A 12,801-nucleotide genomic window follows, 5' to 3' on the forward strand; every position below is an offset into this window, starting at 1 on the left:
TCCTGGCTGTATTAACATCCATAGTAACAGTTTTACTTGGTACCATATATATTTAATTTATACTGTTTAAATTGTTTTTATGTTTTATGATGTACACCACCCAGTGTCATTTGTTGAGATGGGTGGCTATAGAAATCAGATAAATAAACCAACAAACAGAATGTGGCTAATAACAATCTAATTCAGGTGTTGGTACAAAGCCAACATTGGTAAGTATGTAAAACATTATTATATATGCTTTCTTGAGAATAAGCCCCACTGTGCAGCTTAGTTGAGAGCTCTGTGGTGTAATACACAGCATAGCTGGCTGGGGAATTCTGGGAGTTGAAGTCCACATATCTTTAAAATGCCAAGGTTGAGAAATACTGATGTAGAATAGAATAGAGCTGGAAGGGACCTTGGAGATCTTCTAGTCCAGCCCCCCACTTAAACAGGAGAACCTATATCATCTTAGACAAGTGACTGTCCAGCCTCTTCTTAAAAATCTGCACTGATGGAGTGCCCACGATTTCTGGAGGCAAGCTGTTCCACTGGTTAATTGTCCTCACTGTCAGGAAGTTCCTCCTTAATTCTAGGTTGCTTCTCTCTTTGATCAGTTTCCAACCATTGTTTCTTATCCTTCCCTCTAATGCTTTGGTGAATAACGTGGCCCCCTCTTCTTTGTGGTAGCCCCTCAAATACTGGAATACTACTATCACGTGTCCCCTATTTCTTCTTTTCTTTAGACTAGCCAAACCCAAGTCCCATAGCCATTCTTCGTATGTTTTAGTTGGACTGGCATTGGAGGGATCTAGATTTCTTCAGCCACTGGTAGCCTACTGAATAACTTTTGCCCAATCTACCTCACTAGCTTTTGTTGTGGAATAATATGGAAGAAGGAGTCCTATGTAAGCTGCTCTAAGCTCCTGGTTTAAAGATGGGTGATAACTCTAACAAATAGATCACAATACATATAATGCAGTCATATCTAGTTGGAAATATATTAAATCCATGAAGCAAATCACTTTTTATTAAAAGATAAACTTCTTACTTAAAAGAGCAGCTCTTTTACTCTTTTTTCAGTTATGTTTTTTTAAAGGAAGACAATATCAGCTTAAGTTTATTTAAATACTTAGCCATCTTCCTTTTGATTTATATAACCCTTACAGAGGATTTGGCTCTTTAAGTTTTTGCCTTCTCTGATAAACTAATTACTTTTTTACCCTTTAAACAGAGCACAGAACAAGCTGTACTGATTCAAAAACCATGTGAAAATCCAACTTGAGAAAACAAACAAACCCACTGAAACCCCAATTATCTTCCTCTACACAGCCTAGTTCTTATTGAAGAAAACAGGGGAAAAAATACACAGCTGAATATTCTGGATACCTGGATAAAAATAATAGTTATTGACAATCTAAGATTTTCTTAGAAAAGTTGTCCCTTAGTTACTTGTGACAATGGCTAATTTTCTTTTTAGCCCTATAATTGCTTGTTCCAAAGTTGATCATTCCTCTCTCTTTGAGGTCAATTGGTTCTCTTACTATAATCAGGTTGTTCTTATTGGTTAATCAAAGCATACTTACTAGAATAGACACAGCTGGAAAGCACTGAGGCTACAGAAAGGAAGAGTTTGGTACCCCAATCTTATTCAAAATAAGTTTCACTTCCAGAAAAGCAGGTTTCCTTTTGCAATTTTTTTTGGGGACAGGACAAAGAAATGAAATATACATAATGGCTAAGTTCACACATTGATTTAATCAAGGCTGATTGAACAAACAATTTAGTGGGATATGTGAATCCAGATTTGAATGGCTTAATCTACAAGTGGGTATGTAGGGTTGTGTGTGTGTGTGTGTGTGTGTACGTGTGTGCCTTCAACCCAGTTGACTCGTAGCAATTGCCTGGACAAGTTCCTCAGTTTTCTTAGCAAGATTTCAAAAAAGCTTGTCATTGCCTGCTTCCTAGGGCTGAGAGAAAGTGACTGGCCTAAGGGTTAGGGTAAGGGTAAGGTCACACAGCTGGCTTTGTGCTTAAGGCAGGACTTGAACTGATGATCTCCCATTTTCTAGCTTTAATCGCTACACTAAAATGGCTCTCCAGTCAATGATGGTTATTATAAAAATAGTGACTTAATTTAAGATTATAAAAATTGCTCTCATCTCACCTAGATGTGAGCAAAGACCTACCTTTTGATAAACCTCTAGGTATTATTCAGATTATCTCATGTAAGGGGCAAGCCTAAAATCTATGCTGAAATGACAATCACATCTATTTTCTGGAAATATTAACACATACTGTAATTGTAATGCAAATCAAACCGATTTCCTACTGGTACAGTACTTGGATATTTGTTTTCTGTCCACCCCTCTAAAAATGCATAAAGACTTGATTGTTGTTTTTGTTAATGCTTTACAGCTGAAAGTAACTAAATAACCTTCAGGGGAAAGTAAACTTTTTTTCCCCCTACAAGCATTCTTACCCGGTTGGAGGTGATTTAGTCCGAGGAACATCTGTTTGACTCCTTTCCCATCGTCATTCGTTCTCAGAACTCCCACTATGTATGTCAGCCTCTAGCCTGTTTATTCAATTGCCTGCTTGGTTTCCCCCCCCCCCCCTTACAGAGTAAAATCAACCAGACTTCACTTAAATGTCTTGCAGGCAACTAATGTCTTTGATATTGTCTACGTTTTATAATGAAAGTGGAAATCCATGTACAATTATGGTGTGCAGTGGAAACTGTACTTTGGCTATTTTGAATGTTGCTAGTTGCTTTAATACCTTGGTTGCTATTTATGTTGTATGGTTTTGTGTGTGTTTTTAATATTTGTATATGTTTTTATATTGTATTTGTTTTGTTTTTAACTGTTGTAAACCACCCAGAGTCATGTGTTTGAGATGGGTGGTTGGAAGGGAGGGAGGGAAAAAAATAGAGACATTCACAAGGGAATGTTGAAATGGCTACCATGATGACACAATCAAAGCCCCATACCTTTTTAATGTATGTTGCCTGACATAGCCACCATTTTTATCTTTTTGAGTCTCCCTTAAGATGCCTCTGTGTGCATATTAAAAGATGCCTCTAGAGACCTTCCTTATCCATCTGAACTAATATACAAGTGACAGAGTCTTTTCAATTGTATTTCCTTTCTTATTGTAACTGCTTCTTCCAGATCATATGCTGGTTTCTTTACCTTAGGTCTGGATTAAAGCACTTTAATTTACCCAGGATTGTGTTCTAGGTCAGTTACGCTAAACCAAGTGTGGTTTTCCTTGACTTTAATTCAGTATGTTAAATAAGCACAGCCATTAGGAATTATAAATCATGGTTTAATGCTCAGTGTATTACATAAATACCATTGTTTATTTTATAAACTGTCTAAACAATTGTGGGAAATCAGCCCCTTCCTAGAAAGAAATATTTTTGGGAATATTAAAAGGCAGAATATTATATTTCCCCAAAGGATCTTAAAGGCAGTAACTAACCCCCCCCCCCAGTCCCTCTGCCCCAAACAGAAACCAGGTCTCAGAAATGCAGATGTGATAATCTTGTCAGAAATATTGGAGAAAGACAAAAATCCCTAGAATCAACAATCCCTCACACCAAAAAATCCAACATAGGACATAGTCATCAGCCCCAGCCCCAGGGACCAGGATATGATCTTTGGGACATAATAGGATTAACCCACCACCATCAGAATATCAGAAAGGCACACTCAGACTCAGGTCACAGTTCATGTTCAGGAACAAAACCAAACAAAACCTCAAGAAGGTATAAAAACCCACCACTTCCTACTATATGTGGTCAACTTTCCCAGAGTCATCTTTCTGTCTGGCTCTCCTCTTCAATAAACTACAATCTTCTTTCTAAAGCAGTCTTCATTTTGATTATTCCCAGCTTGGACTGGACCCTGATGAAGATTTTTCTTTCCACACAATACAGGATTTAATAATTGGAATTGGGCTGTTGTAATATTGTAATTGGACTATTATAGTATTGCAAATGCCTCATGTAATTTTTGGAATGGATTTCACTTATACCTATGTAAAGTAGACTTGTAAACCAGTCTGAGTCTCATACCCGAAGGACAATCCATGAACAACAACTGCATCCATTCATCCATCAGTCAAGCCTCCTTTGTATATAGATTTACTTTTGCTCATGTTCAGCCACTGATGCTATTCCCACATAATTCTCATGTCAGCATATTAGTCCCATACTAATCTTGTAAAACACACTCACTGCAATCAGTCCTGCTCATACAACATCTAACCAAAGAAACACAGAATATCTAAACCAAAGAGACAGAGGTTAGAAAGGGGTTTGTTGAATGTAAAGCTTACGCCAACATCCGGCTTTGTGTGCTGCTAAATCCAGCGAAGGAGCAGCTCCTGCTGATTCTTCCCCCATCAGCAGGGGAGGCAAAGGTTAGTTTCACTGACATGATTCGTGGTTAATGGATGCTGGCTCTAGAAATTAAATAAACAAAAATAAATATGTCAAAAGATTAGGCAGGAAATGGAGAAAACATTGAACTCTGTTTGCAGAATTAGGGTATCTGAATATATCAAGCTTCCTGACATTCAGCTGGATTCTTGGTTCATTAGACCAGTTATTGCTTTGAGCCTCTTCAAGGTTTCAGGAAGAATCTTCCCAGAATTTTTACATATTCTGCATAGTGTAAATTGAATGAATGAATAAATGAATGAAAGAAAAAGAAAGAGAGAGAGAGAGAGAGAGAGAGAGAGAGAGAGAGAGAGAGAGAGAGAGAGAGAGAGAGAAAGAGAGAGAGAGAGGAATATTCTTTGGGTGGAAAATGCAAAGAACTGCAAAGCATTTGCAGAGTTAAGATGAAGAATCATTATATGATCATGTTCTTTTTTCCAATTTGTCATATTGCTGCATTTTCCAAATGGAAAAAAGGACTTGCTTCTAATTCTGACTGTTGTGGAATATTTGAACAAATATTTCATGCTCTAGAATGGATATTTTGTATTAAGCCAGAGACTCTGTACTACTCTCTGTTATCACTTTGCAAATTAGTAAAAGAACTCTTTAAAAAACTCAGCACATCAGATTGAATCCATGGCAATTCAGAGCCATTATTCTCTTCACCATAGTTGGTTAAAAAAAAATCACAGCAGCCTGGATCCTCAACACTATACAACACTATAAATTGGAGTATACTTTTCCTTGATTGAAGGCTACATTTCCATGTTATATTTAATTATAATTAATGCAGCTATTTCCCATTAAGTACTTTGGAAGGGGTGATATTAAACATTACAATCTGGAAACTTATTTTTAAAATTTCTGAGTACAGAGATCTGGTCAATGACACCATAATACACACAGTCATAACCAATAGAAAGTCAGCTGCATGATGTCATAATGTCCTCTGCCTCCCTTATCCCCAATGCAAACTATGTTCCACTGCTTCCATGGGGTGGACCCGCAGCCTGCCCAATGCCATTGTTTGCAAATGGCAAATATACCCCACACATGGCCCCAAGCAGTAATCAATCAAGCAATATTATGCTTTAGTAGGATGCATAGATTCAGGTTTGCAGTACTAAAGTATGATTGCTTATAGAATCATCTATACATATGTATATATGGCTGACATCAATATTACCTTCTCATAATCCCATCAATATTTTCCCCATTGCCACCACTTTTGGGGGGGAAGTGTTTAGTTTTTCAGATGCTCTGAACTCTCCCTTTTCTGAGCTATTGTCAGTGGTGGGATTCAACCAGTTCTCACCACTTTGGCCGAACCAGTAGCTAATTTTTTGTTGCCCAAAACGGACTTCCGGAAATGACATCCACATAGAGAACCGGTTGTTCACCTATTTGAATCCCACCACTGTCTACTGTATATAAAATTTCCTAACAAAGCAATTAAATCAGCAGAATGGCTTTCCTGCAGAAGCTGTGGGTATTCCAACAGTGGAGTTTTTTTAAAAAAAGAGATTGGACAACCATTTGTCTGAAATGGTACAGGGTTTCCTTCTTGAGCAGAGGGTTGGACTAGAAAAACCTCCAAGATCCGTTCCGATTCTGTTATTCTGAATGAGATACATTGAGGTTTTTTTAAAAAAAAAGAACAGGAAGTATTAAGATTAATACACCCCCTTCAAAAATAGCTATCCTCTTCCTCTGTGATATTTGTAGGCATGATATGGTCATTAAAAATAGACCTGCAGAAACATTTTGCAAAAATTGGAGCCTGCTTTGATTCATGCATCTATCATACTTTCAGGATTTCACTGCCTTTATGGGGGGGGGGAGGAAGGCTGCCTGTTAAATAGATCTTCTGAAACAATAATCTTCCTCCAGGACAAATGACACATTTAAACAGCCTTTATTTTATCAATGGGCTATATTAGATTCAGCATTTGCAAACTCTAATTGCATTTTTCTTATTCTGCTTAAAGGAAAACTCAGGTACTATAAAGAGAAATGTAATGAATCCAACAATCATGGATCAAATATTGCATTTATTTATTACATTTTACACACATATCCCTCTTCCCTCTGCCTGTTTATTATTATAACTCCTCAAGGGAGAAAAGGCGCACTTCATGCTAACCTATGTTTTCTTAAATTCTGATTTATTGAATAAATGAAAACAGTCTGGAGTCAATACAATGCACTACTTGATAAACAGCAGTAGTATGTAATACTACTACTAAAATAGTTTTACTGAAATTTACTACTATTACTGAACCATAAACAATAGTTTGCAGACCACATTGCTTGTATTCACACAGCACTGCAAGCCAAAACAAAGAAAGCCACATTTTGGAGTATGTAAGTTATGGCTAGTCAAATTAGAAAATATTAGTCAATAACTGATGCTCTTGGGCTGAATATAAATACTGCACAGTAGGCCTGTGATACTATGCATGGTGGGCATCCAACTGCAATTCTATTGGAATTCAAATATAGTTGGACCAGCCTTTAAGTCAAGTAAGCATGGCAGGTATGCATGTATATGTGTGAAGGAAGCTTTTATTTATTTCCCCATATCTCAAGTCTTTGGATAAATCATAATAGGTACAGAGAAACTTTTTTTAATTTTCTCTACAACCATCCAGCTCACTGTCTTGTCTAGTCTTGACCCACAAAAGTTTTCAGACGCCAGGCAGAGGCCTTTCCTATCTCTTCATTCATTCAATCATTCCCAACTTCAAGTCAGAATTCACTCCTGGCACCTGTCTGGACAAGTCCCTGCAGTATTTTGGCAAGGATTTTTGGAAGTGGTTTGTCATTGCCTCCATTCTAGGGCTGAGCAAAAGGCACTGGGCCAAGGACACCCAGTTGGCTTTGTTCGTAAGGTGGACTAGAACTCAGGGTCTCCTGCTTTCTAGCCTGGTGCCTTAACCACAACACCAAACTGGCTCTTTATTCATTCCTGATCCTTTAAAGAAGAGATGCTGGAGATTATACTAGGATTCTCTGAATCCAAAGCACGTGCTCCGTCCTGATGTCGCAGCTCACCCCTCCAAACTAAGTCATGTTGTGAGAACAATTGAGGCAACATACAAAGACAAATCTTGCCCTGGCACTCATTTGTCTTTCTTGTAACAAGCATACAACACTCATCTGTTGCTATTAGAATGCCAACATCCATATCTGTCCTGGGGTAATGCCCAGTTCTGAGCAAACATTCAACCATTACACAATAGAATATCTTGCATAACAGATGTGCCTGCTTTCTTATACTTCACAATCAATGGTCCAGTTTTCAAGGGAAGAAAAAAATGAAGTCAGCCTTTTCATTTCTCAACATCACCATCTACCCTGCCTGGCAGTTCTTTGAATAGTTCAGTACCAGGATCCATTCAAAGTTGCACGGACAGTCACTAAAGAGATACAGGGTTCAATTTAGCTTCATCAAGCTTGGTGCAAGGTCTTGAGTACTTTCAATTGCAAAGACTGGCTCTTGGTTCCCATTCTGATCATGCTGCCACCCCCAGAATGCTAAATTCCCTTTGGTTTTCTTTCGTGTTTCCCATTATCATTCAATCCTTCCTGTTTCTTGGGGGAATTCAGGTCCCTTGTGCTGCATGTGCATTGAATGAAGGTCACAGGCTGATCACCTCACAAGATGCAGAAGGCCAATAAATCTGAACAGTGGACAGAAAGCAGTTGAAAATCCTCCCACGTCTGCAACTACAAGCCAGCTGATGAAATGCAAACCCCAGGTTTTAAATATTTGCCTTTTTAAAATAAAAATATCAGTAGTCCTGAAGATAGCATAGACCAAGCCAGCTGGACTAAATTATCTAATCTGTAATAAAGCCTCAGTTGTACCCATAAAGCCATTTCACTAAATTCCATGTAAAAAGCAATGTGCAGCTATTTTTCTTATAGCAGTTCATAGCAAAGCACAGATTAATTTGCTATCATGTGGGATAGGTGTTTGTGTGTCTGTGTCTGTATGTGTGTGTGAGAGAGAGAAACACTAAGTGCAAGAAGTCCAATTCAGATCCAATCTCACTTTCACTGAAATCTTCTATTTGAAATTAGAATAATACTTCTTTTGTTCATTCTTAAATTAATGTTTTGGAGAAAGGTGACAGGAATGTTTATCAACATTTGGACACAACATTTGGACAGCAAATACCCCGGAAATCAGAAATGAAATTCAAAACAAGCTTGAGAAGTTAGAGAATAGGGTAACAAAATGAAATACAAGAGAAATATGTGCAAAGTTCTTCTCTCACATAACAAAAAAAAAATCAAATACATACAGGGATACTTGGGGTAAGAATTAGATCTTAGATGAACAGAGATTCATTTGAGGGGTCCTTGGTGCTCTCTGAGCTTGGTTATTTTCTTGCAGAAGTTTCATTACCCAAATTAGGTAACATCATTAGTGCTAGTGCTAGAGATTTCATTCACTAGTGCTAGAGACTCGTTCCGGTTAGTCCTAGAAGAGATCAACCCCGACTGCTCTTTAGAAGGCCAGATCCTGAAGTTGAAACTCAAATACTTTGGCCACCTAAGGAAGGACTCACTGGAGAAGGGTCTAATGCTGGGAAAGATTGAGGGCAATAGAAGAAGAGGACGACAGAGAATGAGATGGCTGGATGGAGTCACTGAAGCAGTAGGTGTGAACTTAAATGGACTCCAGAAGATGGTAGAGGACAGGAAGATCTGGAGGAACATTGTCCATGGGGTCGCGATGGGTCGGACATGACTTCGCAATTAACAACACGACAACAAAAAGAGATTCGTTTTCCTATTACCAAGAAAGAAAGCTACTTCTTACCTTTTTTTTTCTCAGAAAGCTGGTAGAGAATCCCAACATCTCTATTCCAGGAGATATATTGGTTCTAAAGTGCAAGTAATTGCTGGAATTCTTGTGGCCCCCTCTTCCCACCTCTCCTAATAGATCTTCTTAAAGAGAGTTCTGTGAAAACTGTGCTTGGAAAAGATCAGCTTTCAGGTTAGGCAGGTGCCCAAGAGCTGCCCAGCTTGATACCTGGCTTGGTAAAGGTTTACATGACAATGATTTTGGAATAGTGATTGACTACAAATGAGTTTGAGCCAACAGTGTGACGCGGCTGCAAAAACGTGCAATAGAAATGTAGGATGCGTCAACAAAATTAAATTTCCAGATCATAAGAAATAATACAATAATAAAAAAAGTAATTAGAATAGGTTCAAAAGTAATTGGGGGATTGGAAACTCAGGCTTATGAAGAGAGATTGCTGGGTATGTTTAGCGTTCAGAAAATGGGGGAGGGAGATACTAGCAATCTTCAAATACTTGAGAAAATGTCGTGTAGAAGGTCAAGACCTCTTCCTTTTCATTCCAGAATGCAGGGAACAAACTAATGGACTTAATTTACAGGACATTCCCCTGATTTTTTTAGGGGAAACAAAATTATTTGTAACAGTAAAAACAGTTTGACACTAGCCAGAGAAGTGGTGATCAGAAAGTAATTTAATTTAATTACCAAAAGTTAAACTGTATATTTAATTTAAACAGGGAGTTTGATTTGATGAGCTAAATGCCCCATTCCAACATTATGATTCTCTTCATATCTCCTTCAGCAATAAGTAGATATTTTAAAAAAAAAAAAAAAAAAAGGACTGGTATTCTAGGGATAACTAACTTTTTCTGCAGCCAGGGAATGTTCTTAAAACCAGGAACAAATAGCCCAAATGACTATTTGTCACCAGAATTAATAATAATAATAATGATAAAGTTGGAAGGGACCTTGGAGCTCATCTAGTCCAACACCCTGCTAAGACAGGAAAGCCTATACCATTTCAGACAAATCCCTGTCCAGTTTCTTCTTAAAAACTTCCAGTATTGGTGTATTCACTGCTTCTAGAGGCAGGTTGTTCCACGGGTTAATTGTTATAATTGTCAGGAAGTTTCTCTTTAGTTCTAGGTTGCTTCTCTCCTTGATTAGTTTCCATCTGTTGCTTCTTGTCCTGCCTTCAGGTGCTTTGGAAAATAGCTTGACTCCCTCTTCTTTGTGGCAGCCCCTGAGATATTGGAACACTGCTATCATGTCCCCCCTCATCCTTCTCTTCATTAAATAGACATACCCAATTCCAGCAACCGTTCCTTATATGTTTTAGCCTCCAGTCCCCTAATCATCTTTGTTGCTCTTCTCTGTACTCTTTCTAGAGTCTCAACATCTTTTTTACATCCTGGTGACCAAAACTGGATGCAGTATCCAAGTGTGGCCTTACCAAGGCATTGTAAAGTGGTATTAATACTTCATGTGATCTTGATTCTATCCCTCTGTTAATGCAGCCTAGCACTGTGTTGGCTTTTTTGGCAGCTGCAGCACACTGCTGGCTCATATTTAAATGATTGTCCACTAGGACTCCGAGATCCCTCTAACAGTTACTACTATTGAGCAAGGTACCCCCTATACTATACCTGTACATTTGGTTTGTCTTGCCTAAATGTAGAACCTTACTTTTTTCACCATTGAATTTCATTTTGTTAGATAGCACCCAGTGTTCAAGTCTGTCCAGATCCTCCTGTATCCTAAGCCTGTCTTCTGGAGTGTTGGCTATTCCTGCCAGCTTGGTGTTGTCTGCAAATTTGAGAGGACTACAATTTTGAAATGGGTGCCTTCAGCCCTTACTCCATCTCTAATAGCCCCCCCCCAAACAAATGCACTAATGACTCTAGGCCAGGGGTATCAAACTCACAACTGTCACGTGATGTGTCGCAACTTATTGCAACTTTTTTTCCATTGCCCGGCAACAGGGTGGGTGCGGTTTCGGCATGACGCACCCCTGGGCCAGCAGTTTGACACCCCTGCTCTAGGCATATCTGAGGAGTCTTTAAAGCTGAAAAAAAAAAAGAATTTGAAGGACACATGAAATGAGATTTGTCTGTCTCTGATACAGACAATTGGTGTAAGGAACAATAGTACACTCTTTGTTCTCTCATGAAAAGCAACCTTGGACAGCTGCAGATGTAATTAAAAGATGGACAACAGGAAGGTGCATCCAACTCTTTCACAAGGGGACATGCTTGAAATCAAAATAGTTTCCCTTAGCTGGTTTAGGGGGACAGAAGTGACAGAGTTGGCTTATTTAGCCTTTGGCTGTGTTGTCCAAAGGGAAGAGAAAGATTGTTTCACTTCTTTCCAAATGTACTTGCACTGTCTTGATGCATGTATGACTCTTCTACTCATCTGACCCGGTTCTGCTTTTCTGGTACCACAGCAGGATGGCAGAAGGAGCAGAAAGAGCAAAGCAACATATGGAAAGAGCTGGTGACTTCTTCCCGTCAGCTGCTTTTTCCAAATCAGTCTCTATAGCAACGTTCAACCTTGGCAGCTTGAAGATGTGTGGATGTCCACTCCCAGGATTCTGAAAAATTCTGGGAGTGGATGTCCACACATCATCAGGTTGCCTAGGGTGAGAAAATTTGTTCCAGAGGCTGCTGGATTTTTACATAGTTTGCATATAAGGTATATATACCCTCAAAGCAACTTTGTTTGGCAAAGATAATGAAAACATTGCAAGGATGTGCATAGTTCATCATGATCTATGTGGAAGATTAGCGTGTGGGACTGTCAGCCCAGCCATCTGAACCAGCACCATGACATTCCTCAAGGCCCTGTGAATCCTCTGGATGCAACATGGTTGGAGGAGGGGGGGGGAACATTCCAATATTGTAATCATTACAGATGAAGTAAACAAACCACTTAATGGGAGGGGGGGACAACTGCTTGCGTAACAAGCAATTAAAATAAGACATAGGACAAGGTTTGGTCTTGCGGTTTTTGCCCCCAGGACTGCAGATGTGGTGAACTGGCACTCTTTGCATGAGCAACATTAGCAAATCGACGTGGTGTGAGTTCTGCTTTTATAAACATGCAGAGGAAGAGGAGGGCACTGTCCTCTTGCAAATACCCAGACATTCTCAGAAGTGCAGGATGTGAAGGACCCTTTGAAACCCTCTATCCAGTTTCTGGGAAGAGAATTTGGAGAGACCATTTTTCGGCATTTCTTCAGGGAAGGAGAAATTATCCAGTGAGGTTTCAAGAGGGATGACCCTCTGAGTGGCAACGTCAACATCTCTAGTGAAAAAACCCCTAGAAAGAATTCTTCCCCCCCCCCACCCCACTTCCCATGGGAATACACACTGCAGCATGGAATGTCAAGATGACTGGACTTTGCTGTAGAGATTGTGAAAACAATAGGGGAATAGGACACATTCCTTGGCTGCTTTATAACTGAATAAAGGAAAAATGACACTCTACCCATGAGAATCTCTGTCCTTCTCTTCTCCGCTGAATGAATTTCTAAATCAACTTCTGCTTTTGCCAC

General features: G+C 39.1%; 1 protein-coding gene across 2 annotated transcripts in view; it reads right to left on the bottom strand.

Annotated features, from left to right (window-relative positions):
* Window positions 1-12,801, bottom strand: part of RIPOR3 (RIPOR family member 3) — a 120,787-nt gene that overhangs the window by 60,578 nt on the left and 47,408 nt on the right. For both annotated transcript variants that reach the window (XM_039345259.1, XM_039345260.1), the window contains exon 2: window positions 4,324-4,449. In XM_039345259.1, the coding sequence (XP_039201193.1) occupies window positions 4,324-4,424 (101 nt within the window). In that variant the 5' untranslated portion in view covers window positions 4,425-4,449. The remainder of the gene's footprint in view (window positions 1-4,323; window positions 4,450-12,801) is intronic.

The sequence above is a fragment of the Crotalus tigris genome, unplaced genomic scaffold (assembly GCF_016545835.1).
Source record: "Crotalus tigris isolate CLP2741 ecotype Arizona unplaced genomic scaffold, ASM1654583v1 scf7180000017947.1575755, whole genome shotgun sequence".
Lineage (NCBI taxonomy): Eukaryota > Metazoa > Chordata > Lepidosauria > Squamata > Viperidae > Crotalus > Crotalus tigris.